Source organism: Emydura macquarii, unplaced genomic scaffold, assembly GCF_026122565.2.
Source record: "Emydura macquarii macquarii isolate MOO-44397 ecotype Brisbane River unplaced genomic scaffold, CSIRO-AGI_Emac_v2 contig_3220, whole genome shotgun sequence".
Lineage (NCBI taxonomy): Eukaryota > Metazoa > Chordata > Testudines > Chelidae > Emydura > Emydura macquarii.
In genome coordinates, this window is record NW_027133357.1 from 1,735,945 (window position 1) to 1,759,567 (window position 23,623).

General features: G+C 52.9%; 1 protein-coding gene across 1 annotated transcript; it reads right to left on the minus strand.

Moving 5' to 3' along the window:
* Nucleotides 1-1,024: 1,024 nt before the first annotated feature.
* LOC137142407 (alpha-1,6-mannosyl-glycoprotein 4-beta-N-acetylglucosaminyltransferase-like) lies at nucleotides 1,025-21,062 on the minus strand. Its single transcript, XM_067531772.1, has 4 exons — nucleotides 20,519-21,062; nucleotides 6,072-6,235; nucleotides 5,367-5,514; nucleotides 1,025-2,966 (listed from the first exon to the last, which is right to left on the minus strand). The coding sequence occupies exons 2-4, from the start codon at nucleotides 6,171-6,173 to the stop codon at nucleotides 1,822-1,824; spliced, it is 1,395 nt and encodes a 464-aa protein (XP_067387873.1). The 5' UTR covers nucleotides 6,174-6,235; nucleotides 20,519-21,062; the 3' UTR covers nucleotides 1,025-1,821.
* Between the last annotated feature and the right edge of the window lie 2,561 nt (nucleotides 21,063-23,623).

A 23,623-nucleotide genomic window follows, 5' to 3' on the forward strand; every position in this document is an offset into this window, starting at 1 on the left:
AAGGGCTAGAGCGGCCACAACTGGGGAGGGTGCAAGGAAGTCTGGGATAGGGTGGTTTGACTCAGGTTTGAGTACTGCCATGTGGACGCTGGAGCCCGGGCTTTGGGGCCTAGGGCCTGAAATTGTAAATCTAGGGTGTGGACATTCACAAATCTAGAGTCCCACTAACGCTAGGCTTATATTGCAGTGTAGACGTACCCACTGAAAGCTGATCAGGAGTTTCTGTTGTCAGGCCCCAGTTTAGCTTGTAGGCACAGAATGGGGGAGCAGGCCAGAGATGCAGGCTGATTGCTAGGTAACCTATAGAGCAGAAGCCAAGACTCAGCGAGCCAGCTGTGTGTGACTGGGACTGGAAATGAAGGGTGGTTCATGGGGACATACAATGTTGCCCATTCCCATGATTTTATTGTGTTGTGATATTTGATATTCTTCATAAAGCACCAGCTCCTGGAGTCAAGTGAATAAATGAGAATCTCAGCTTGCATTTAAAACAAATACTAAGGTTTCGGGGGTTTTTTACCCTCCCAGTGGTGGAGAAAAGTTCAAAAATGTGACCTAAGTGTGACTCTAAAAGCTCAGACACCAAAAGGCAAGTGATAAGAACCAAATATTTATTATTTTTGTAAAAATGTCCTGATTTTTAAGCCAATCTTGTGATTGTTTAAGGCTTTGGCCTAACAGTGGATACAGTAGATTAACACGGTCACAGAACAGAGGAGCTCTTGCCCCTAGATTTGGCCCCATGGTGTCAGGAATCACCCCGGGCCCTGCTTCTAGGGTCTCACTTTGGTTTCTGAAGAAGTCAGGAGCAAGAAGGGGGCTGGAGAGAGGGGCCTCTCTCTCTAATCTCTGATTAGATTGTAAACTCTTGCGGGCAGGGGCTGTCTACTACTCTGTTTGTACAGCACCTAGCACATCCAGGCCCCAATCTCGGTTGGTCCCTAGGCACTGCCATAATGAACATGATTAGTGGTAACCTGCCCCCCCACCCTGCACGCATGTGGCCCCCTGGCATTCAGAATACTTAGTTTTGGCCGTCGGGCTGGAGAGGTTGGTCCCCCAGCTCTAAACTGGCGTGGGCAGAGCAGGTCAGTAGGAGTCTGAGCCAAGGTTTCTCGTGTGGCCTCCTCTGTCCTGGAAGCAGCCTCATGCTCTGAGGCACTGTTTTTCCCCACGTCTGGGCTAGAGTTCCCCAGGAGACAACGCCCCAAACCTGCTCCGTGCCGGGCAGTGCTGTCTCCTCCGACCTCTCCAGAGCCCAGCCATCTGCTGCAAGCACCATTCCAGGTCTTGCTCTGGGGCCTGGCCCAGTGGGTCGCCCTATCTGGGCCTGGTTCTGACTGCACGGTCCCCCACGGAAGCAGTTCAGAGGAGTCTGTCAGCTCTGCAGGCCAGGCTCTCGCCTACACTGGCAGTTAGTGCCTAAGGACGTGGGGCTTCCTGAATGGCCAGCGTATTAATGTGCTGCATTAGCTCCCATTTCCTGCCCTAATGCTCCATCCTGCCAGGATCCTGGGGCACCACCGCCCTCCGTTGCCCCTCATTGCACGAGACACCCGCAAGCTGCTCACACGTGAACAGCGCCGGCGGCCTGCTCTCCCTCCGGAATGGGCCCCAGGAGGCAGCCTGGCAAACCCAGGAAAGCAGAAGCTAGGGCAGAAGAGTGGACGCATTTAATTGCCCAGCAGGGGTGGGAGGGGACACAAAGACAGCTGCTCTTCGCGTTGGATCCTTACAATGGCTCGGTCGCCCCTGAGAAGGGAGGCCAGCTCCCTGCCGTGAGCGTGACCAGTTGCGCCTCCACCCCTGTGCCCTCTCCCCTTAGTCATTGGGTTTGGTCCAGATGCTGATGCTGCGGATGATCAGCCATTCCTTCTGACTCTCTGTCACTCGTATCTGCACGCACTGCGGGGCGGAGGCCAGGCTGTTCTCCAAGCTTCTCCGTTCAAAGTGTCCCTGCTCAAAGGCTCCGACGGAGATGTATGTAACACAGCCCTTGCCATCCCTCCGCCGCTGGCTGCCCAGCGTCACTTCCCCGGCGTGGAGATAGTCGCTCTGGCGCTCCGCGGAGCCTGTGTGGATCTGGAGGCGGGAGATCCAGGCAGGCTGGTGGAACATGATGGTGAAGTGGCTGCCGGCAGAGGGGGCTTTCCCCCAGAAGTACTCCTGCACCGTGCTGTAGGCATTGCTGGGCAGGTAGTCCTCAAAGGTCTCTATGTCTGTGAACATCGCAGCTGGGGGGTTGTCAGGCAGGTCCAAGGCGTCTGCCTCGAAGTCGTTGTCTCTCAGCCGGTTGACCGTCCCCTGGAAGGAGGAGTAGAGGCCGACATGCTGGAAGAGGGACGGCTTGAAGCGAATCACCTCCTTCTGGGTGAGCAGCAGGCGGAAGTGCCCGAGCAGCCAGTCGCAAGGCATTTCCTGGTAGAACAGCAGGAGGAACTGAGCGAGCTGGGGCAGGTCGCTGGAGTGGTAGAGTTTGCCAATGTAACCCAGCTTGGAGAACTCCAGCGTGACCCAGTAGGAGCCCTCCCGGGATGCCACCGCCTTCCTGATGGCTGTGAAGAAGGACCTGGAGCACTGTACATCGTCCTCAATCATGAGGTAGTAAGAGGAAAGGTTGGCAGCGAAGCGGAAGAGATAAGCATAGTCCACATTCTGCTTGGATCTGAACTGCACACGATCCTCGGCGTCATTGTAGTTCCTCTTCAGGCCTTCCAGGGGAGGGTAGCTGTCCGGGGGGGCATGGATAACCAGCAACTGGCCCAGGAGGAGGTGGTGAGTGAATCTTGTGCTAATGTCCTCCACCACCCTGGCGTTCCACTCCGAGTCTGGGTCAGCCAGGTGCACCACAACCACCATCTCCTTCAGCTCCTCATGTGTGGACTGCTGGAAGATGGACTTCAGCGTGTCCAGGAGGTAGTTGCCTCGCTTCCGCTTGACAGACGACAGCCCGACAGTGAGGAACTCTGAAACATGAAGGGACAACTTTAGAAGGCAAAGGACAGACCATGAGCATCACTGACACGGATTTCTACTTAGGCACCTAAATAAGTGCCCAGCATGCTGAGATGTCTCGAAAAATCTGACCCTTAATTTCTCCAAGCTTCTATTTCCCCAACTATAAACTGAGGGGGAAAGATATTTCCTTTCCCCAACCTTGTGTCTGTCTTCCGTAGTGAAGCAGTCAGCTCCAGGAGGCAGGGAGCGTATCTTACTACTTGCTCACTGGTAGATGTGAATTGTTTAATTAGGCTGGTAATTTCAGGAGAAATGGGTGTGTATACCCGCCCTCGCTTATTTATCATGTTTTCTTGTTAATCTCCCCTTTTTGTCCTACCTAATCTTTCTCAGTGCAGGGCGCCAACCCCACATTGATTAATCAGAGTGGAATAGCTCCCATCTTCCCAGCCCCAGATGACCCAACCACCCCCCACTGCACCTTCAAACTGATGCAAGTGAAAATTTTAGTGCCACAAAAATTTTAAAAACCCAAACACACCAGACAGGACAGGGTCTCTTCTTTCTTGTCCTGCTGCTCCCCTTCCTGAAGGTAGTGCAGGTGCAGGCTATCATGTGGCGGTGGAGTAGCAAGAGCTGCACTCTCTAACAAGGGGCTAATACATACAGCTAGGAATGCTGGAACCAAGTATGTCTTGTGCCAGATCTTTTTGCCCATGGGGTGGCAGTATCACGTCAGCTATGCCAAGAGGAAACTCCAGAGCTGCTATGGGCCCACTGAGCCCTGCCCCGCTGGACCTGCCAGATAACGAACGGCCAATGAAAAAGGGAAATGGACCGCTCAATGGCTAGCTGTCCAAGGAGGAGAACAGACCTCTTGTTCTTTGCTTCCTGAGGAAAGGACCAGCCCAGAACCTCTGCAGAGACGGCTGACGGGCTACCAGAGCTCTAGGGGAAAAGTAGGCTTGGAACATGATGGTGGAGTTTGTTTTTGGGACACCTTCTGCAGTGAAGCAAAGCAGCAATTCGCAGGCTGCCTGGGCCAGGCCTGTGGGGCCTAATGAGACTGTTGCAGGGATCCTGTGCCCAGGAGCAGTGGGGAAAAGCCTCGCTAAACTCCTGTGGACTTTTGCCCCATACCCTATTGTTTCTATTCTGGGCCCCCTGCCAGGGGGGTGAACAGTTTGTCAGCAACAGATGTCTCCAGCTGCTATTCCAGGCTCCAGAGAGAAAGAGAGAGAGAGAATCAGCCTTGTCTTTGCTAAAATCCTAATGAGGATGCGGCAGTTTGCAGCTTTCATGGGAGTGAACAGGCTGAGGTGGAGGCTATGGGGAACCTGGCATTTAAGTTGACCTACTGACTCATGTGACAGCTACAGCCTGCCTTGACTTCGTTAGGGTGTTAACACGGGTACAGCCCACACCATTCTTCCTAGTAAAGTCAAGGCTGCTCCCAGACCTCTCAAAGGGGGAACCTCCTCACGGGCAAGACAGCCAAGCCCAGCCCCTTGACAGTCCTAGAACCACAGGGTTAGAAGGGACCGCAAGGGTTCTCTAGTCTAAGCCCCTGCCAAGATGGATGGTTTAGACACAACAAATCCTGCGGGACAGCTGCTATCCAGCCTCCTTTTGAAGAGTGAAGTAAAGGAACTTCCACAACCTCCCTAGGCAGTGGTCCACGGTCCTACTGTTCTTACAGCTAGGATGTTTTTCCTGAGATTTAATCTACATCTGCTGTGCTGTAGTTTGAACCCACTGGCTCTTGTCCTGCCCCCTGTGGCAAGAGAGAACAACTTTTCTTCATCTTTTTTATGGCAGCCTTTCAAGTATTTGAAGACACCGCCCCCCTTAATCTCCTTTTCTAAACTAAACATACCCAGTTCCTTCTGCCTTTGCTCATGTGACTCGCATTCCATCCCTTTGACCGGCTTTGTCGCTCGCCTCTGGATCCTTTCCTGTTTCTCTACATCCAAAACTGGACACAGTGCTCCAGCTGAGGCCTAGCCAGCGCCGAGCAGAGCGGTACTATCACTTCCCATGGCCTGCATGCTATGCCTCTGTTAATGCAACCAGCAGAGGAAGCACATTGCTGACTCACATTGAGATTGTGGTCCACTACAACTCCCACGTCCTTCTCAGCAGTGCTGCTGCCAAGCCAGTTACCCCAGGCAGCAGTTGCAGAAGCAGGTCACCCTGCTTTCCAAAAGCCGCTCTGTTACGGCTGGTGCCTCGAGACCAGTGCTTCTCAATGACCGGTCCCTGAGATCTCCCTGACAGTTTAGGAAGGCAGCAGGTCGGTCCCCGGTATCAAAAAGGTTGAGAAACACCGCTCGAGGCCATCTCTCTCCAGATCCAGGTGCTGGCAGGGAAGGCTGAAGGCTAAAGCAGGCCGGGCCTGGGATACTCACTCTTCCTGGCTGGGGGGAAGCCGGCGAGGTAGCGATAGGAGACGTTTCTGGAGGCAGAGGTGTTCCACAGCTCCTGGAAGCTGCGCAGGTTCCCGCCGGGTTGGAGTTGCTGCAGCACCATTTCCTGGGCCCAGCGCCTCTCCTCCTCCTGGGAGGCAGAGCAGAGACAGAGCTAGTAGTGTGCCCCAAGGCAGGCCTGCAGCAAAATGCACCCGCGTCCGCCTGGGGAGCCCGAGTGATGTCCGCTCCAGCCCAGAGCCCCCTTCGCTCAGGAGAGCCAGGGCTGGAGAACAGCACCCCCAACAGTGCTGCTCCAAGGGCCCTGCCTCCATCCCCCGCCCAGCCAGTCACGCCCTCCTCCTGCCCTGGCATCTCCACAGGAGTGCAGCAGGGGAGGAGAGGCCATGATGCCCCCAGATCAGGGAGGGGAGGTGGGAGTAGGAGAGGGGAGCATGGACCCCAGAGCAAGGGGAGAGGATGCCAGGCAGCTCCTGGAGCAGCGGGGAGGACAGGGAATGCTGGGCAGCCCATGGGGCAGGTCAAGGGGGGCATGGACCCAGATTGCGGAGAGAGGATGCCAGAAATCCCCTGGACCGGGGAGGGAGGAGAAGGGATAAGGGTATCCTTGGGACCCTCTCCCCCTGGCAGGTGAGGTCTCCGCCCAGCCCAAGGGAGCAGAGCTGCCTGGTCCGGCCCAGCACTCACCGTCAGTGGGTCCTCTGGGTGTTGCAGGAAGAGGGTGAGGAGCAGCAGCAGAGCCAGGACTGCCAGCGCAGCAGTGAGCAAGCGCCTCGGAAAGCATCGCATAGCAGCCAGGCTACGCGGGCAGGGGCTGGCTCCAGGGGGTGTCACCGGACGGCACCGGGCTCCTATGGGAGAGAGGCAAGAGCGCGTCAGAGCACAGCTCGGAGCTGTGCTGCCTGCCCTGCCTGGTGAGCGCCTGGCTGTGCAGAGGCAGCCCAGCTCGGGGAGCAGGGCAGGAGGGTTGCCGGGCAGCCGGCCAGAGCCCTGGTTCTCACAGCACGGAGAGGCAGGAGTCTGAGTGGTTCCTACCAGGAGCTATGCTGCGCAGGCAGGGGCCCAGGGAGCTCAGGGCTGGGATTGCGAAGGAGGGACAGGGGGAGCTGGGCGTGTTTGCTGGCTCTGGAGGGGCTGGGAGGAAACAGCTACAAACAGGCTGAACTCCTAGCCAGGGAGCAAGCCTTGGCCCGGTGCGGAGGACAGACCCCATGGCTGAGCCCAGGCAGTGAGAGGTGGGACAGTCCAGTGGTTAGGCCCCTAGTCTGGAACTCGGGAGACCAGGATTTAATTCCCAGCTCTGCCCCAGACTCCCTGCATGACCTAGGGCTAGTCAGTCAGGAGCTTTGCTGCCATGGGTCTCAGTCTCTGAACCTCAGCTCCCTAGCTGCAAAATAGGGCGAGTGGCCCTGCCCTGCCTCTCAGGGGTGCAGGAGAGAGAATACAGCAAAGACTGGGAGCTGCTCGGAGACCAGATGCATACCTAAGGCAGAATAAACTCAGGAGTGCATTTAAAAGGGTGGAATAGCCGTTGTGCTTGAACTTCATACCCTCGCTTATTCCACACTAACTTCTCACGTAGCCAAGTCCCCAGACAGCTAGAGACAGCCGGGTGCTGCCCCCACCATCAGGAGCTTGTGTGATTTGCTCTCTGCCCCAAAGACTCTTCCTTACTTTGTCTGTCAGGTTCCTTTCTGTCACTCTCAGACTGACGAGCAATGGGGGCTGTGGATGGGCTGCGCTAGGGGCTGGGAGGAGAGTCACCTGGCTAGGAGTCAACCTGAGGTAGAGAAGGGAGGCTCGGGGATGGGGTAAATGCCATGAGCCAAGGGAGTCTGCTCCCTTGATTGGGGAAGGGGTTGGGTCTTCTGCCTTGCGACACTCGGGTCTCTTGGAGGATCTGCAGAGCCATGTCCCATTTGGGTTTGGCTAGGAGTTGCAGCTCTTCCACTCTGAAGCAGAGCCAGGCCTGCGCACCCCTCTCAACCTTCAAACCTGCCCACATGTGACACCAGCAAAGGCCACAATGAAGACCTGGATTTTGGTGCATGCCACACCAAGAATGGCAGATCAGAACAGTTTAAGTAGCAGAACGGTTAAAGGGTGTTTTCTCAATGTGGGCATTAATATTAAATCTGGAAAAACATATGCAACCATGAAATCCACTCCCCTGTGGACAGGCAGCAGGGCTTGAATGCTGGCCTTCAAATTTCCACCATAGACCTCGGCCACTTGAGCTACTGGAGGAACTGCACACCGCTTGGCTCTCACTGGAGCTTGACATACACTTAGACCTGGTCTACATTAGAAAATTAGGTTGATTTCACTACGTCAGCCAGGGGTGTGAAAAATCCACATCCCTGACCGGCGTAGTTAAGCCAGTCTCAATCCCTAGGTAGACCACACTAGTTCGACGGGAGAATCCCTCCTGTTGGCATAGGTAGTATCTACACTGAAGCACTACAGTGGCACAGGTAGTGTAACCAGTGCATTTCACAATTATTTGTGAAACAGCAGCAGAACGTTGGAGATCAGGACCCTAGAGTTCTATGCCTGGCACCGACAGCGGAGTGTGATGGAATGGTCAGAGCAGATGTCAGAGAGAGCACATACATCTGGCACAGTTAATCTTGGGGTATATGTTTCTAGAGCAAAAGGTGTGCACGGGCTAGCCTGAATCCAGCTAGTGCAGGTAACAGCAGTGAAGAGAGTGCGGCATGGACTAGGGAGCCAAGTATGTACCCAGGGTCTGTGCTGGGTTTATCCTACCTATGCTGACGCCTGCACTGTGCTGTCTTCACTGGTGGTGGTACTTGCGCTAGCTGGATTCAAGCTAGTTTGGGTACGTTAGCCTGTGCACAGCTTTTGCCATGTAAACATACACTTAAAGGCAATGAAGCTGAGTGGATAAACTTTGGATCTGCCATATTAAGTTATGTTACTTGAAGTGACCTCCCTTGACCTATTTATAAAAAGGAAGGGCTAATACTTGACTGCCTTCTAGGTCTGGGGGATGAGGACCGTAGTCATTTATGGGGGCTGTGAAGTAGCCGGAAAGATAAACAGCACTCAGTACAGGTGGGTGCATTGTCCACTATCTATAGCACGGTTGAAGGGGTCAGCTCTCTCTTCCTTCCCGCCCCAACTCCAATTGTGAGATGTCCGATAAAACCCAGGACACTTGAGAGCTCTGGAACCGTGCCGCATCCAGATCGGATCACTGCAAGGAGTTCTGCAAGATCTCCAGACACAGACCCAGCTGGACGGTGCACAGCAGCTCATGGGCTCTGTCAGAAAAACAAAACTCCTCGTCCAGGGGTTTGCACCTGAAGGTCATGCAGAAACATCAGCTACTCTCATGAAAGGCACACACTCCATGGTTGCGCTGACCTCCCTGGGTTTTCCAGGTGCAATTCAAGATGTTTGTTTTGCATTTGTTGTTGGAGCTAGCTCGCTCGCTCTGGTATGTACACCTGCTGCGGTCACACCCCTGCTTGCATCCACTCTAAGGAAACTGGGCTCTTTCCCCCGAGTGAAGCAGTTCCTGTAGATGTCAGGCAACTGATTAGTCACAGGTGGGGCAGGACCCATCTCCCCTTAAAGGAGCCAGTCATACCATGATGCCTTCCATCTAAATAGTCACAGGGGCACCAGTAAAAGAGTTAATTTTGTTCTTAAAGCAAGGATTCAACCTTTTTCATCATGTCTAGAGAATACAGCATTTCCCCCCTAAAATTACAGCATTTACTCCGAGTGTAGGATGAATTCAGTAGGAATTCACAAACCAGTCTCTTAGTTTGGGAGTAAAAATTAATTTAAAAAATGGGCCTGTAGAAAGTTAGCGGTCAACATCAGGTTTTTGTCGTCATTTTGTTTTGTATCATTTTTGCCCTCATCTTACCCATTGTCTGTCTAGACAAAAATTGGCCAGGACACAGATCTGGAGCTGATCTGGAGCAAAGGGCAGCTTATGAAAAGAAATATGTAGAATTTCAGACTAGAGAAAAGGCATAAATTTGTAACAGTCAGAGTAATTAACCATTGGAACAATATGCTAAGAGTCATGGTGGATTCTCCATCACTGACAATTTCTTAATCAAGAATTTTCTAAATCAAGATTGGATGTCTTTCTAAAAGATCGGCTCTAGGAGTTATTTTGGGGCAGTTCTCTGGTCTGTGTTACGCAGGGGTAGATGATCACAGTGGTCCCTTCTGGCTTTGGAATCTATGAATCTAGAATTATGGTAATTTTTGTCATTCTTCGTAACTGGAAGTGTCTCCTTCAGCAGAAGCTGAAAAATAATATTCTTCAGAAAAACTCACAAAAGAAACTGCCCATTGGCAAAACAGCCAACCTCTCCCATTGTCCTTTATAGGCTCCTACTGTCCACGGGCTGCCCTGGACGCAATACAGTTGAGAGCAATGGGAGATTGCCCTTTGTCAAAACGCCGGCTGTTATTTGAGCGTTTCTCAGAAGATCCCCGGTGTCAGCCTCTGCTGACGTGAATGTTCAGTTCTGAAAAATAATCCTAAATCATTCTCTCCTGATCTACCCATCAGGAAGGGCAGGGAGAAGGGAAACTGGTGTATGTGTGTGTAGAGAGCAGGAAGGCAGGGGAGGTGGGCGTCTGCTCTAGCTGCTTTGTGCTGATTTGGTGGTGCAAGTTGATAAGTCATGGTTGGCTCAGTTATCAGGGTCTTGCCTCCAGCCCAGGACTCCTGCAATGAGAGGGGAGTTCTCTGGAGCTGGAGGCCTGGTGACCTATAGCCATGCTATTGCAGTCCCATATTGCTTGCAGGGTGGCATACTGGAAAAATTGCAAGAAGGACACAAGGGCCTCACAAAATGCTGAGCCTGAATGTCCATGCAGGTGCCCATCCCAACGCAGGACTTAAGTGCAAGGGAGCACCAGACAATTCTTGCAGAAGGATCTGAAAGACACAAGTCCAAGCACCTCTCCTACCTAACAGCATCACCATTAACTGCCCCACAAGTCCATGATCTGAGGGCGCCCAGCTCCTCTGGGAATCAGGCCAAGGTATCTAAAGCTGGTGCTCATCATTGCTGCCCCGTTTTACAAATATTGGCCTGAATTACCACTAGTCGTTGGAGACATATTGAGACCTTTGACAAGACGCCAGTACTGCTAAGTCTGCCTGGAGGGCCGTGACAGGTGAAACCAACCAATTACATCTCCGGTTGACTGGTGCCCCATTTTCAGACAGGAAACAACACGCAGCGTCAACTCAAAGGTCTGCCCCCATTCAGGGGAGGAATCACGCTCCTGCAGACCGAGGCGTGGTCCCCGGCTGATCTCTCACCGCCCTTTCGCTACAGCAACTCATGCACTCCTGGACAAGAACACTGATGGCCCTTTACCAAACACAGACCACCAGCGCTGCCAAGGAGCTGAAAACGATGTTCTTACGGAGAGGATGCATTGGTGGAAGGGTCTAACACACTAAGGAAATTCAGGAGCCCATCGCCGCACCTGCCTCCTTAGCCACTTAATCATAACCCCTGGGCCAGTCTCACCAGGCCACCTCTGGCCTGGCCTGGTTTCCTCTCCACGCTGGAACTGTGGGGCAGCGTGTGGTGGAAGAATACCTGATTTGACATCTGGAGGGCAGTTTGCCATTTCTGGCCTCCCTTGATCCGAAGGCTAGCCTCTGGTTATGGAACCTGGACACTGCACCCTGACACCTGCCTGCGAGAGGAAGGAGAATCAAACCTACCTTACTCTCCACTCTCTGGCCAAGGAAATTCCCTTCCAAACAGAGCCAGAAACATGCAAACAGTGACAAGGAAGGGAACCGGAAATCCAGGTTCAGCTGACAAGTCAGGTGTTTCAAACAAGCCTCTTTTACAAACATCGTGGAACTTCTTTTTTAGTGACAAAGGGCCAGGCATGTCAGGTGTTTGCTAAGGGAGGATATAGAAACAGCAGTGCTGGACCAGAGCTCTCTCCATCTGCCACCCCAGGAATTCTTTCCATCAGCAAAACCACACTGTCCTAGGACAGAACGAGCAAGGAAACAAAGTGATGCTTCGAAGGGGTATGCAGGGGCTAACTGGAGCTCTACCCTGCAGTCCGGGATGCTACATACACCCCAGCACAGCTGTAGGTCTCTGGACTGATGAACGGGAATGTGGTGTTACACCGTGATCATGTATTATTAAAAGGCATGGACAGGAAGTCTGCCGGTCTAGTGTTTGCTTCAGGGCACGTCTGTAATAATCCGTAGCACTTACAGCATTAGGGAATGAGCCCTCACAGTGGGACTAGCCTCACTTTATCAGGGTGGAGGGAAACCAAGGCACAGGAAGATTAGAGGTGATGACCTTGATGGAGTGAGATGGGATTGTTCCATTAGGAATGGTGGCCTGGTCTACCCTGGAAGACTCTCTAGATGACTGGGGAGCTAGTAAGGTTGTGACATTGCAGGTACCCCAAGGAAGTGACGTCTGGTTAGATGGGAACGGAAGGGATTTTTATGCAGACTATTTAAAGTTCTTCGGTTTGTTTGCGTCAATAGTGTGGCCTAGTGGCTAGAGCCCTGGACTGAGATTCAGGAGACCTGAGTTTTATTTCCAGTTCTGTCCCTTGCCTGCTGGGTGACCCTGGGCAAATCACTTCTCTGCTCAGTTTCCCCCTCTGTAAAATGGGGTAATGATACTGTTCTTCCTTTCTAGAGTGCTTCGGGATATGTGGATTGCAAGAGCTAGCGATTATTATTATTTCACTCACTCACTCACTCACTCACACGAAAATCTCTCCCAGCATTCCGTTTTCTTCAACAAAAGGTTGACAAAGCTTCCAGGAGTCAATCAAGAATTCTGCCGGCGCGTTGACATACCTGAGCTAGCTTTGCTCTAGCTGGCAAGAACAACAATAGCAGTGATGCTACGGCAGCACTGGCTGGTTTCTTGAATACACACCCAGAGTCCCAGGCAGGTTTGTGCAGCATATGCTGCCGCAGCATCACTGCTGTTGTTTTTGGAGCTACCTAGCACATGTCTGCAGGGGCTGCCATCACATCACGGCTCTGATTGCCGTGAGGACACCCCATAAGACCAGACAATACATCTCAGGCCCCGAAGGGGATGCGTTTATGCAAAAGCAGGACCTTCAGGGTGCATAAGGACCAGTTCTGCTGGGTATTTGGGGTTTCCTGTGGACCAGATTCACAGCTTCGACACTCCCATTACAGACCTGGAAAAGATTCCTGATGGCGCCTGGCCCCTTTAGTCCCACTGGTGTCTTTAGTGAGAACGGATCGTCACTGATAGCAGCAGTCCCTAGTGAAAGCCACTCGGCTGGCTCCTCTTCATTTCCATGGACTTCTACAAGCATCCAGGCTTTTTGCAATGAAGAACCTGGAGAATGCATCTCATCCTCACTGATGAGGGGTGAAATTCTGGACCCACTGAAGACTTTGACTCCACTAACATCAGTGGCAGTTTTGCCTGAGTTTCACCCCGGGACTTTTCCTTTTAAGTATATATATTAAAAAAAAGCAGTCTAGGCCTGACCCAAAGCCCATTAAAGTCAGTGGAAAAACTTTGACAGGCTTTGAATCAGGCTCACAATACACAGAAAAGTCAGGGTCTGTGAAACCGTCAGTATATCAGGAACTCACCACCCCTGCGCGTACACCTGCTGGTAGTATAAACTCACATAACCTTCTCCAATAGCATAACACAATGCAATACCACCCCACAGTCACAAGACACACGGCTGGTAGAGTGTTGCAAAACAGGTGGCCGAGCAATAAAAATCAGACCGAAAACCTGTAGCGCACGCCTTGCTCCCATGGGGGCAGAGGCATGTGTCCATCTTTCCCATTCCCTTTTCCCAACTGTGCAGTGCTCAATTCGGACCTTTTAACAATTTTCACACGGCTGCAAGGGAGTTCTGGTGCGTGTGTCTTAGAAAAACCTCTTTTACAGAAAGCTAAGCAAACTGCTGGAATGATTGTTTTGTCTCCGATATTTACATGGCAAAGATGTGTACATCAATTTGTTAAAGCTTTCTAAATAAATAGTGAAAAACAAAGAAAAGAAAAACAACTTCTATCAGCACCACAGGGAGATGACTCAGCCCCTTCCAACAGTCTTTGGTAAATCATTCATAACTCATGAGTGATTTGTATGTAAATCTAACAGAGTGTCAAAAAAGTCACATTGTATAGTACTAGGGAGAAAAAAGGGCAGTTCTTACTCAGGGCAGTGGTTACTTTGATCTGGGTGACTTAGTACAAGGGGATTTAAAATAGAAAGGTATGGCTTAATGTTCTCACCTGGGACACCGAATGATCTAGGTAATTTCTGGATTAATTCTGGAACCCAGCCCCTAAAGAATCCACCCTCAGTTGGGCTTTATTGATTGAGACCGAGGCGAAGAGAAGCCATACTTCGGTAAAAGGGAGTAACCAGTAATGTGATTGTGGGGCGGCCCTTGTTGCACCATCGTTAAGGTGGCACGGAGCTTTCTGTTTAGAGACAATTTTTTAAAGTGCTCTATAATCTCCATGCAAAGTCAAACTGGCCAGAAAATGGCAAGGCCAGTTGAGAACCTAGACTAGAGTTCGTAATGGAAATTTGGGGCATTTGGTAAAGGGGCTTTCAGGATACAGCCACCCCCCACCCTTATTCTGTGACGTCATTTTAATATCTGCTGTTCTGACTACACTTTTTTGCTCAGACCTAGGGAAAAACTATAAGGAATACTCACATAAAACTTATATCACTGGGCTGTCCCTCAGCTCCTCCAGTGTCTGCTGTTAGAAATAACCAAACAGGTTGTCCCTGGGACAGATTGGAGAGACGGAACCCTTTACTGCCTGCTCGTTCCACCTTTCCACGAGTGAGCGGGCGGGGGGGAGAGGGGAAGGTTACTTTACAATTCTTTTATCCATAAGAGTATGTAAATGTATACATTTCCAGCAACTCCCCATAGACCCTTATTTGGTTACACTGACACCTATAAAATGAATATTAACAACTACATAATGAATATAATTATACCCGCCCGTTTGTTGTTTACAGGATTACCATGCAGAGGGCAGGCACATCACCTTAAAACCTATTCATTTTACCCTAACGTTCTTTGAAGTAAAGACATGCCAGTGGGGAAGGAAGATAATACTTTCTTCCCACCAAAGGCCTTGTGCAGGAGTGGTGATAGACTCATCCCCTGTGCAGACGGCCAGGAAGGGAGGAGAAGAGGAGAGATAACAGACTTTAACTAGAATTCACACCAATTAGCAGAAACAAGGTTTGCCCTTGCCATGACCCCGTTCTCTGTAACTTAGGCCTGACCACTTATCCAGCTTTTATCCAGCTTATGCCTGACCAGAGGCTAATTGCACTTGGTGGTGTCAATCTGGGGGCATTTGATCAAGGGTTCCAGAGATACAACTGCCCTGAAATGTCCTGTTTTTAAAATTCAGGCTTGGGGCTTGTTGAAGACAGACAGCAGTGAGAGCAGGGGGGGGGGGGTGTGCTGAGAACTGGCAGATTATGTGCATGCCACAGTACATAGTGCTAAGACTAGGGAGGGAGCAGAGAATGGCCTGGCTTCTTGGTGCATTTATCTAACGCTTGTACAGCCAAGTATTTTTCTTGATCTTCACATCAACTTTGCTGCCAACTTTCCTGTTCTGGAAGGCTACAGAGTGCTGCTAAGCAACCTTAACTCCAACGTAACAACATTTTTTGTTGGTGGATTGAAAACTCTTAAGGCAAGAGCCCACCCCACGGGTTACTCCTGCTGCAGACGCAGCGAGTTGATGCAGCTTATTGGTGAGCTGAGATTTCCATACTTTAAAATGCTTAAGTGAGCACAATAGATAGTGTTGCTGGGTCATTAGCTCCACAACTGAGTCTTTGTGCATAAGGTGCTTTTACACGATAAGGACTTGACGACACAGGAAAAGTGACCCACATAGTTATAACCGAGTAATTCTTCCACTCTGGCTGTGCCAGTCCATTTCTCCATGTAGACAAGCACTAAATCGTGCTATGATTTTTGTAACCATGTCACCGTTCTCTGAGCTGGCCTGGCGCAAGGAGCCTGGCAGCTTTTCCACAGCTCAGCCCTGCGTCGGTTAAGTCCGGGCACCTACACCTAGAACATTGCCTGTGTTTAGATCAGTGCACTGTGGGAAAATGCGGGCAGCTATCCCACAGTGCCTCCGCAGGGGAAAAAAGAGTGCGTGGGTGACATGCACTCACAGCAACACCTAGTTAACTAAGCACGTGGGGAGCGGACAGATAACATGGCTAGAACCAAGCATACCACAAGCTGTTTACGAGACCAGATAAAGGTTACAGAGCGTAGCCAGAGCCTGTGGGACCAGTGCTAGGAAATTCCTTCACTACAGAGGAGGTAGGCAACAGGAAACAACCCCATGGCCAAAACCAGCAGGCAAAGGGCCTTACCACTGTTAGATAAGCCGTCTGTCCATGGCAGATGTCACCATGGATCTTGTCCTAAGTGCTGCTACCACACACAGACGAGAGATTACTTCCCTAGTGTGGGCAGGCATGTTGACTTCCTGTCTGGCTGAGTGACACTTCCGTCTGTCTGGCTTGGGGTGGTTTTGTTTGACAGCCCCTGGACCTGTGTTCTTCACAAAGGACTGTGATAGGTCCAGGGAGGAGTTATGAGGAACTTGAGCAAGACCTTCACCCCATCTCTTCTGTCAGCTCCGTGGTTTCTTGGGGAACAAATATTTAATAAAGGGCTCTTCAGTCTAGCAGAGAAATATCTAACACGACCCAATGGCTGGAAGGTGAAGCTAGACACATTCAGACTAAAAATAAGGTGTATTTTTTTTTTTTTTTTAAACAGTGAAAGTAGTTAGTCACGGAACAATTTACCAAGGGTCGTGGTGGATTCTCTGTTACTAACAATTTTCAAACGGAGACAAGATGTTTCTCTAAAAGATCTGCTCTAGGAGTTATTTGGGGGAAATTCCCTGGAGTTATTTGGGGGAAGTCAGATTCGGGGTCTGACTGCACTGCAGTCAAAAACCTGCAGCAGAGCCCTGGTTAATTGACGGGGGCTCACGGGGCTCAGACTCGGGGCTAAAAAGAGCAGTGCAGACATCAGGCTCAGGCTGGAGCCCAGGCTCTGAGACCGTGTCCCTATCGTGGGGTTTCCAGAGCCTGGCTCCAGCCCAAGCCCGTTCGTCTACACTGGAATTACCACCTCTGTAGCCCAAGCCTCGCGAGCCCAAGTCAGCTGACCCACACCAGCCATGGCTGTGCCGCAGGTGTTTTATTGCCGTGTAGACGTACCCCAGATGATCACAATGGTCCCTTCTGCCCGTGGAACCTATGAATCTGGATCACAATAAACACACGGGGACGGGAAGGATCAGGAGTTTTGGTTACGTACGGAGAATAGCAGGCTCATAAAGGGGGGTGAACCGAGGCGCCTACGACTGAGTACAGGGCTCTGCCTACACTGTGCAGCACAGAGATCAGATCTCAGAGTGCATTGTTCCAGGCGCTGTTGATGCTGCTCTGAACACACGTCTTCCAGGCTCTCTGGCTCAGAATCACAATGGGACTTAGGCACCTAAGCCCCAGCTGCAACACCTACATCCCTCTGTGATCTGGGCCTCTGTACCCTGCTGATGCATTATGGGGATAGTTGCATGGATTTTCCCACAATGCACCAGTCTGAACACCATTAGGCAGCACTGTAGTTGTAGATACAGCTGCAGGTGAATCTAACCTCGTTCTTTGTACTTAAGGGATGGAAGAATTGCAAAATGCCCCAGGGTCATTGGTACAGGGCAGGAGCAGAGTTAAGGTTGTTGGGGGGCTGCGGAGGGGGCACATGGTTTCTCACAGCCACCTCGCTGAGCAATTCCCGAGCTGGTGAGGCTGCGTAGGGATGGGACACCAGTGATAAAATAGACTTACAAACAATAACCCAAAGCAAGATTTGTATCCACCTTTCCTGTCACGGTGGAGACTGGTGCTTTAGGCCCACATTCACAAAGATATTTAGGCACCTAAGTCCTATGGAAATCAATAGGAGTTAGGCACATAAATACCAGTGAGAATGTGGGCCTTAATTCCTACAGTTCTGATAAACAGACCCGATCCACCAGCAATCAGCAGGGGGCCACAAGGGAGCGGGCTAGCCATGATACCTGCTCCCTTGCGCAGGGCTGTGTTCGCAGCAGGGTGGGCGTGTAAGCAAGGGCCTCTGGGATGAGTATTGTTTTGAGTGCATCAGTGGACTCCCAGACAGGGACTGGAGACAAGGCCCCTGCTACAGAGAACTTACACTTTTAATAGGTGATGCACAGACAAGGGCGGGGAGGAGGGGGAAAGAGATGAGCTGTGAGAAAAATACCAAGGGGTAGGGCAGGAAGGTTTATCGTGTATCTTGGAGACAGACGATGGATCGTTTCCTTTCTTCCTTTGGCAGGGGACAGCAGGAGACAAAGGCTTATGGGAGAAAGGCATTTTAAAGCAGTCTGGAAGGAGGAAATGCAGAAGGCATCTGAGAGCAGGTCATGGAGGAGGTGCTGGGCATTGCAGTGCCAGGGTTGCATGGAAGGGGCAGAGGGCAGGGCTGGACAAGCATGGGGCAATCATGCCAGATGGGTGGAGAGAAGTGGGCATCTAGAGAAAAGCAGGAAGGGGGCTGCTTGAGGCCTTGAATGCCAGGACCAGGAGTGAGCGCCACTGCAGAGCGGGTGGGGAAGTGGTGGAGCACGAGGATTTCTGGGGCAGCAGCGTTCGGGAGGGAATTGCAAGTGGGTATTTGCCAGCACTCCCAGCCACTAATGCATCTACAGCTGGCTCTGGCTGCCCTCCCTAGAGACAGCAGGAGGAAACACCACTGACTCAGCTCCCTCCCACTTCCTTGCTGCCTTTGAAAAGGAAGCACGGATCCGCAGCGCCTGCTTCACCACAAACCTTGAGCGCACTGCAGGCAGCTAGGCCCGATGGAGACTATTTCCCTACAAACTCTGCAGATTCCACGTCCCTTCACCTCGACGAGATTTTAGAAATGAGTAGAGCGTGGGAGTGACGTTAGCGGGGTGAGCACAGCAACTGCCCCGTGCTAACCCCAGCACTGGTACTGACTCCCTGTCAGGCCTTGAGCAAATCACCTAACCTCTCTGCCTCAAGCTTCCCTGCCTACCCATCAGATGAGCAGGAGAGCTCAGCAGTGGTTTGGAAAGGGCTCGGTTGGCACCCTGTGACAGCCAGGGATAGTGCAGCAGCAACTAGCGTGTTCATACAGGAAGAGAAAGCAGTCATTTGCTCCTGTTATTAGTACATTCAAAACAAGAAGCCACAAAAACTGAGAGATAGGCTAGAAAAAAAAAAAACCCCACCTTTTTAAAGGTACAGGACGATATGTGTTAGGCGCATTCTGGTTTTAGCTTTTCAACACAATTAGGAGGGCTAGAAACTTACTTTTCTTTAAAAGGAGAAGCGGAGAGTCTCATGATCATGACTCGCAAGCTGAGGTTTTAAGACCACCACCAAACACTGTATCACCTGCAGCCACTGTCCTCCTCTAGAGGTGACTGAGCCTGCTACAGGGCAAGCGAACGAAGCTGGAGTCTTAGGTCAGGCAGCAGAGCCTCCTACGGTTAGCGCCGGAGGCCACCAGTGCAATTCATGCTGCTGACTACACTACCACGGGGTGTGGCATTACGCGAGACTCCTGATGACATTGAGAGACTTTGGCAAGGTGCAAAGCACAGACTCTCCTTGCCCTGTAAAGCTTCTGGCCTACCAGAAGTGGATGCAGGAGACAGCTGTGCTTGAGAAGGAATCACAAAGCGCTTCTTTTAAAGTCACTGTGATTAATGACGGGAGATGGGACGGGGGAGCTCCCTCCATGGATGGCAGGGGCCAGCAAAGGATGGGGGTTCGCTCCCAACATGGGAAGGCCATGGGGGGGCTTAACCAGGTACCCTGGCGTGGTGTCACCAATAATGCCTCTGATCACCATGGCTGGAAGAGATGAGGGCACATAACAAGCGCTCTGTTAAAAGGGCTGTTCGGCCACCCCACGTCAAACCTGCGTCAGTTTTTCCCCTGCTTATTGTCCTAGTCCATCCCCCTGCTGTGTGTGTGTGTGTGGCTTTCACAGCAACAGGGAGAGGACAAACAAGACGACGGTCTGTAAAACCACAGCAACGAAGCAGGGGGTACTTAACCAACACCCTTCATCCCCCCTGAGTTGCTTGTGAGCGGCTGCTGCCTCTTTTATAACCAAGAGCTGAGGCAGTTGAGATAATAGAAAGTCATTCATCAAGCCCCAGGATGAGGCCTTTTACTGCTGATGCCTGGACTAGCCCTGACCACTTCCTGCCCTTCCACACCCACAAGGCGGCCAGAGTTATCTGTGCAGCAGAAGGGCACCACTAAAGGGTGACGCCTGGCTATGGAGGGGACCCCACGCATGGAAGCGGGGCCTCCGCTAACTCTGCATTTGCCTCTCCCCCAAGCCCAGGCACCCAGCCAGGGAAGAGAGTGCAGGTGCACACGATTGCTACTGGAACGATTTGCATAGCAGGGGTGCAGAGATCATCGACCCAAACTGTAAACCCTGGACATGATGGAAAGCACTTGCCAGCCAGTGCCGCACCCTTACTTCCAGCACCTAGGGGTGGGTGGGTGACTGCACAGGGATGCCCCTTGTTCCCCCTCCAGCCCCACCCAAAGGGGTCGTAAAAGACCCGCTCCAGGCTGCACCGGGCGGAGGGCGCCCGTCCTAGGCCTGGCTGCCGGTGTTGGGGTGCAGAGGCACACGGCCCTTTGGAGAGCAGGGGGGCACCGTGCTCGGGGAGGAAGGGCGATGAGTGAGTGGGGGCAGGGTCTTTCTCCGGGGCGCTGTCACGGAAGGGAAGGGCGCGGCCGCTCCGCAGAGACAGCGGGGAAACCCGACTGGCGCAGCGGGGAAACCCGCCAAAGGCCCGGCCGGCCACAGCGGGGCAGGACCGATCCCTTCTCGGGGGGCTGCGTGGGCCGCTCCGCGTCGCAGCGCCCTTCCCCGCGGAGAGGCTTCCACGTGAGACCGACCCGCCCCACACACACGCTCCCAGCCCGGCGGCCCCGGAGCGCGGCGGCGGCGAAAGGACTTACTCCGTCCGGCTGAGCCCAGGGGAGGGACCCGGCTCCGGCGCCGGCGCGGCTCCCGGAGTTCGCCCTCTTGGTTTCCTGCGCTCCGCTCCGCTCCGCTGCTCCGGTTTCATTCTTCACAAGCCCCACCCAGAGCCGCCTTCGCTGCCCCGGCCCCGGCTCACATTGGAGGAGAGGCCGGCCGCTGCCGCTCGCCGCAGATCCACGCTCGGCTGAGCTGAGCGAGGGCTGGGTTAGCCCGTCCCTGGCCCAGCGAAGGCCAGGCCAGGCTCCCTGCTTGGGCCGGGTTAGCAGGGAGCCGAGCCGGGCTGAGGCTGGCAGCCGGACGGAGTGTGACCCCCCCGGGTGAGTGGGTGTTGGGGTGCCCCTCTGGGCTGCTCCGCGGAGGATCGGAGATGTTACAGCCCCCCGGCTGGGCGGGCTCAGTTCTCTAGTTCAAGCCTTAGCCGGACGCTCCCAGCGCCGGAGGGCCCCGGGTCAAGCCCTGGTGTGTCAGCGGCGGGGCGCAGGAGCAGAGGTGGGGCCAGGCACTCGGTGGCTCGCTGCTACTTTGAAAACAAGGATGTTCCCCCGCCCCGAGGGAGGGGCTGGTGACCACTGAGATGGCTGCACTGCTCTTGCCTTCAGACGATGCTGTGGTGAGACACCCAGGCCAGCGGTGCTACGCCATAGCCTGCCTAGTGTGGACACAGCTTATACCAGCAAACTGTGCCTATGGGAGAGCTTATTACAGCCCTCCCCGCCCCAGTGAAACAAGGGCTGCTTTGCTGGCATAACTGTGTTGTTTGATCCTAGAGTTGCAGCTAACCAGGGGTCACCCCTCTTCACCCAGACCCACTGCCGCTAGGCCAGCAGCAAGTTGTAGTGTAGACCTGGGCTAAGGAAAATGAACCCCCCTCCCTGAGCTGTTATCCCAGGGCAGGCTGCTGGAGGGAAGGACCCCTCGTGTGCGAGGGATGCAGTGTGTGTGTATGGGAATGGGGTCCTGCCCTCTGTAAGGACAGATTCTCGAGGTGGCTCAGCACCACAATGGGGACAGATTGGCCAAAGAGCTCCCAACCTGCACCCACGATGCCGAGCTCCTTGGGATATCTGCCCTCTGCTTTCCGTGCCTACAAGGGAGCAGAGCCCACTGAAAAACTCTGCCCCCTAAAGGCCAAACACAAATACGAGGCGGCTTCCCCCTGCCACAGAGTGAGGTTTGCTTCCGACAGGACCCAGGGGACAAATTCCCCGCTACCCCTCACCCACCAGGTCCCAGAGCAAACGGAGGGGCCCTGGACCACCAGCTCTCCTCTCCAAGTTGCTGGCTGGCTGCTTGGGAAAGTGTCTTAAACCCACCCCTGCCAGCCCCGTAGTGGCATCTTGTTCTCCGCCTGGCAGGGACCTTGCCCTGTTAGCACTGGAAATTTTGACTCACCCGGAAAGGCTCTGCTGCTGCGCTCGCTATCATCTGACTTTGAGCTGTGCGTTCAGCGCTGGAGCGGTCGTTTGCTCTGCTCTTGGGTGGGTTGGAACGTCCTGGAGTCTGTATCGGGATGGGGCGGGGGTGGTGGGTTCTGCTTTCACCGTGGATGGTAGTGGGATGTACTTCACATTTGCACGTCTTAGCCTGTGCAGTGCTGTATCTGCTCCTCAAAACCAACCACAGCACCCTGGAGAGACCCTAGCACCCGGGCTTGAAACATCTCCCCTCGGGAGCCCCAGCCGCCACTCCCTGATTGACTAGAGGATCTTGCCATGGACTTGCCTCCCTGGAATTTCCCAAACATGGCACAGTGGGAACGGGCTTCTTCCCTGTGGGCAGCAGGTGGCTTTAGTCCCACTGGACACAGAAGAGCCCCGAGGTGGCCATCTCTGCGAGGGGCAGCCCTCCTTCCACATGGGAAGCGGCATGCGCCAGGACTAGCAACATCATTCAATAAGCAGCGAAAGGCTGGAGCGCCATTCCGCAGAGGGTGAATTCCACAATGGACTGCAGAAGACACAGAGCCCAGGTTATAATCTGTCAGTAGGAGCAGAGCAAAATGCAGGTCCCCTGGTGGAGGAGGTTAAGTGGAAACACTGGTGTAAACTGCCCCTTGAAAGGGTGTACCCTGTCCACACTGCAGAGTTGCACTGGTGCAGCTATCCCAGTGGCTGAAATGGGGGCAGATCCCCCTATGGGCAAGGCCTGAATCTAGCACGTATTGTGGGTCACCTGAATCTAATGGAATTGCCGCATCTGAGTCCACAACTGAACACTTCTCCTCCAGCAGCAAACAGGTGGTTCCCACAAACCCCTTCCATCTCCCCAGTGCTGTCTTCCCTTGCATTGGATTTGAAAAGTATCCAAAGTAACGGGTGTGGTATAAAAGAATGAGGGTGCGAGAGCCCCTTATGCTACGGAAATAAAAGCTTTGCATTTTTCTTGCAGTTCTAAAGCCGAGAAATGCCCCGGATCTGAAAGGCTGGAGAGTGAAGCTCTAACTGGGAGGCTCCACTGATGACATGAAGCCAAAAAACCTCCAGCCCTTTCAGGGCCCTCATACCCAGCCAGGAGCCAGCATGAGGATGGACGCTGTGTGTTTTTCTAGGGCAAGGCAGTGGAACAACTTCATTTGGAATGACTTTACAATGGAGCATCTCCGGTTACAGGAAGGGAGGTGGAGAATGACATTAACTGGTGTGGATTTCAGTTTTAAAAGGACAACATTTCTTTCTTGTTAGGGAGCTTTGGGGCCAGCTCCTGCTCTGAGTTTTGGCAGTGTAAACGCGGAGTCTTTCCATTTAATTGGCTTTAGCAGAGGAACTCTGGCTTCACGCTGCTGCGACCTCAGTTCTGATATGGAGGTATCCTGGGGCATGCTTTGTTGTGAGCCTGATTCCAGCTGCTCTAACTCTTTTGGCCTGCCAGTTTCATTCAAGTCACTGAACGTCTACACTGATCCCCTGCCTCTGGGTGACCTGCATTAAGGCCGGTTGTAAAAGGGCAGGTGAAGAGTCCCCTGTAACAGCTCCATCAGTGGCAATAGTGCAGAGATCACGAAGCCCGGGCAGAGCTGCTGGAGGAATGATCTGGCTCCCTGTGCTGGTGGTGTTGGGAGGGGGGAGTCACAGCCTCAAGCC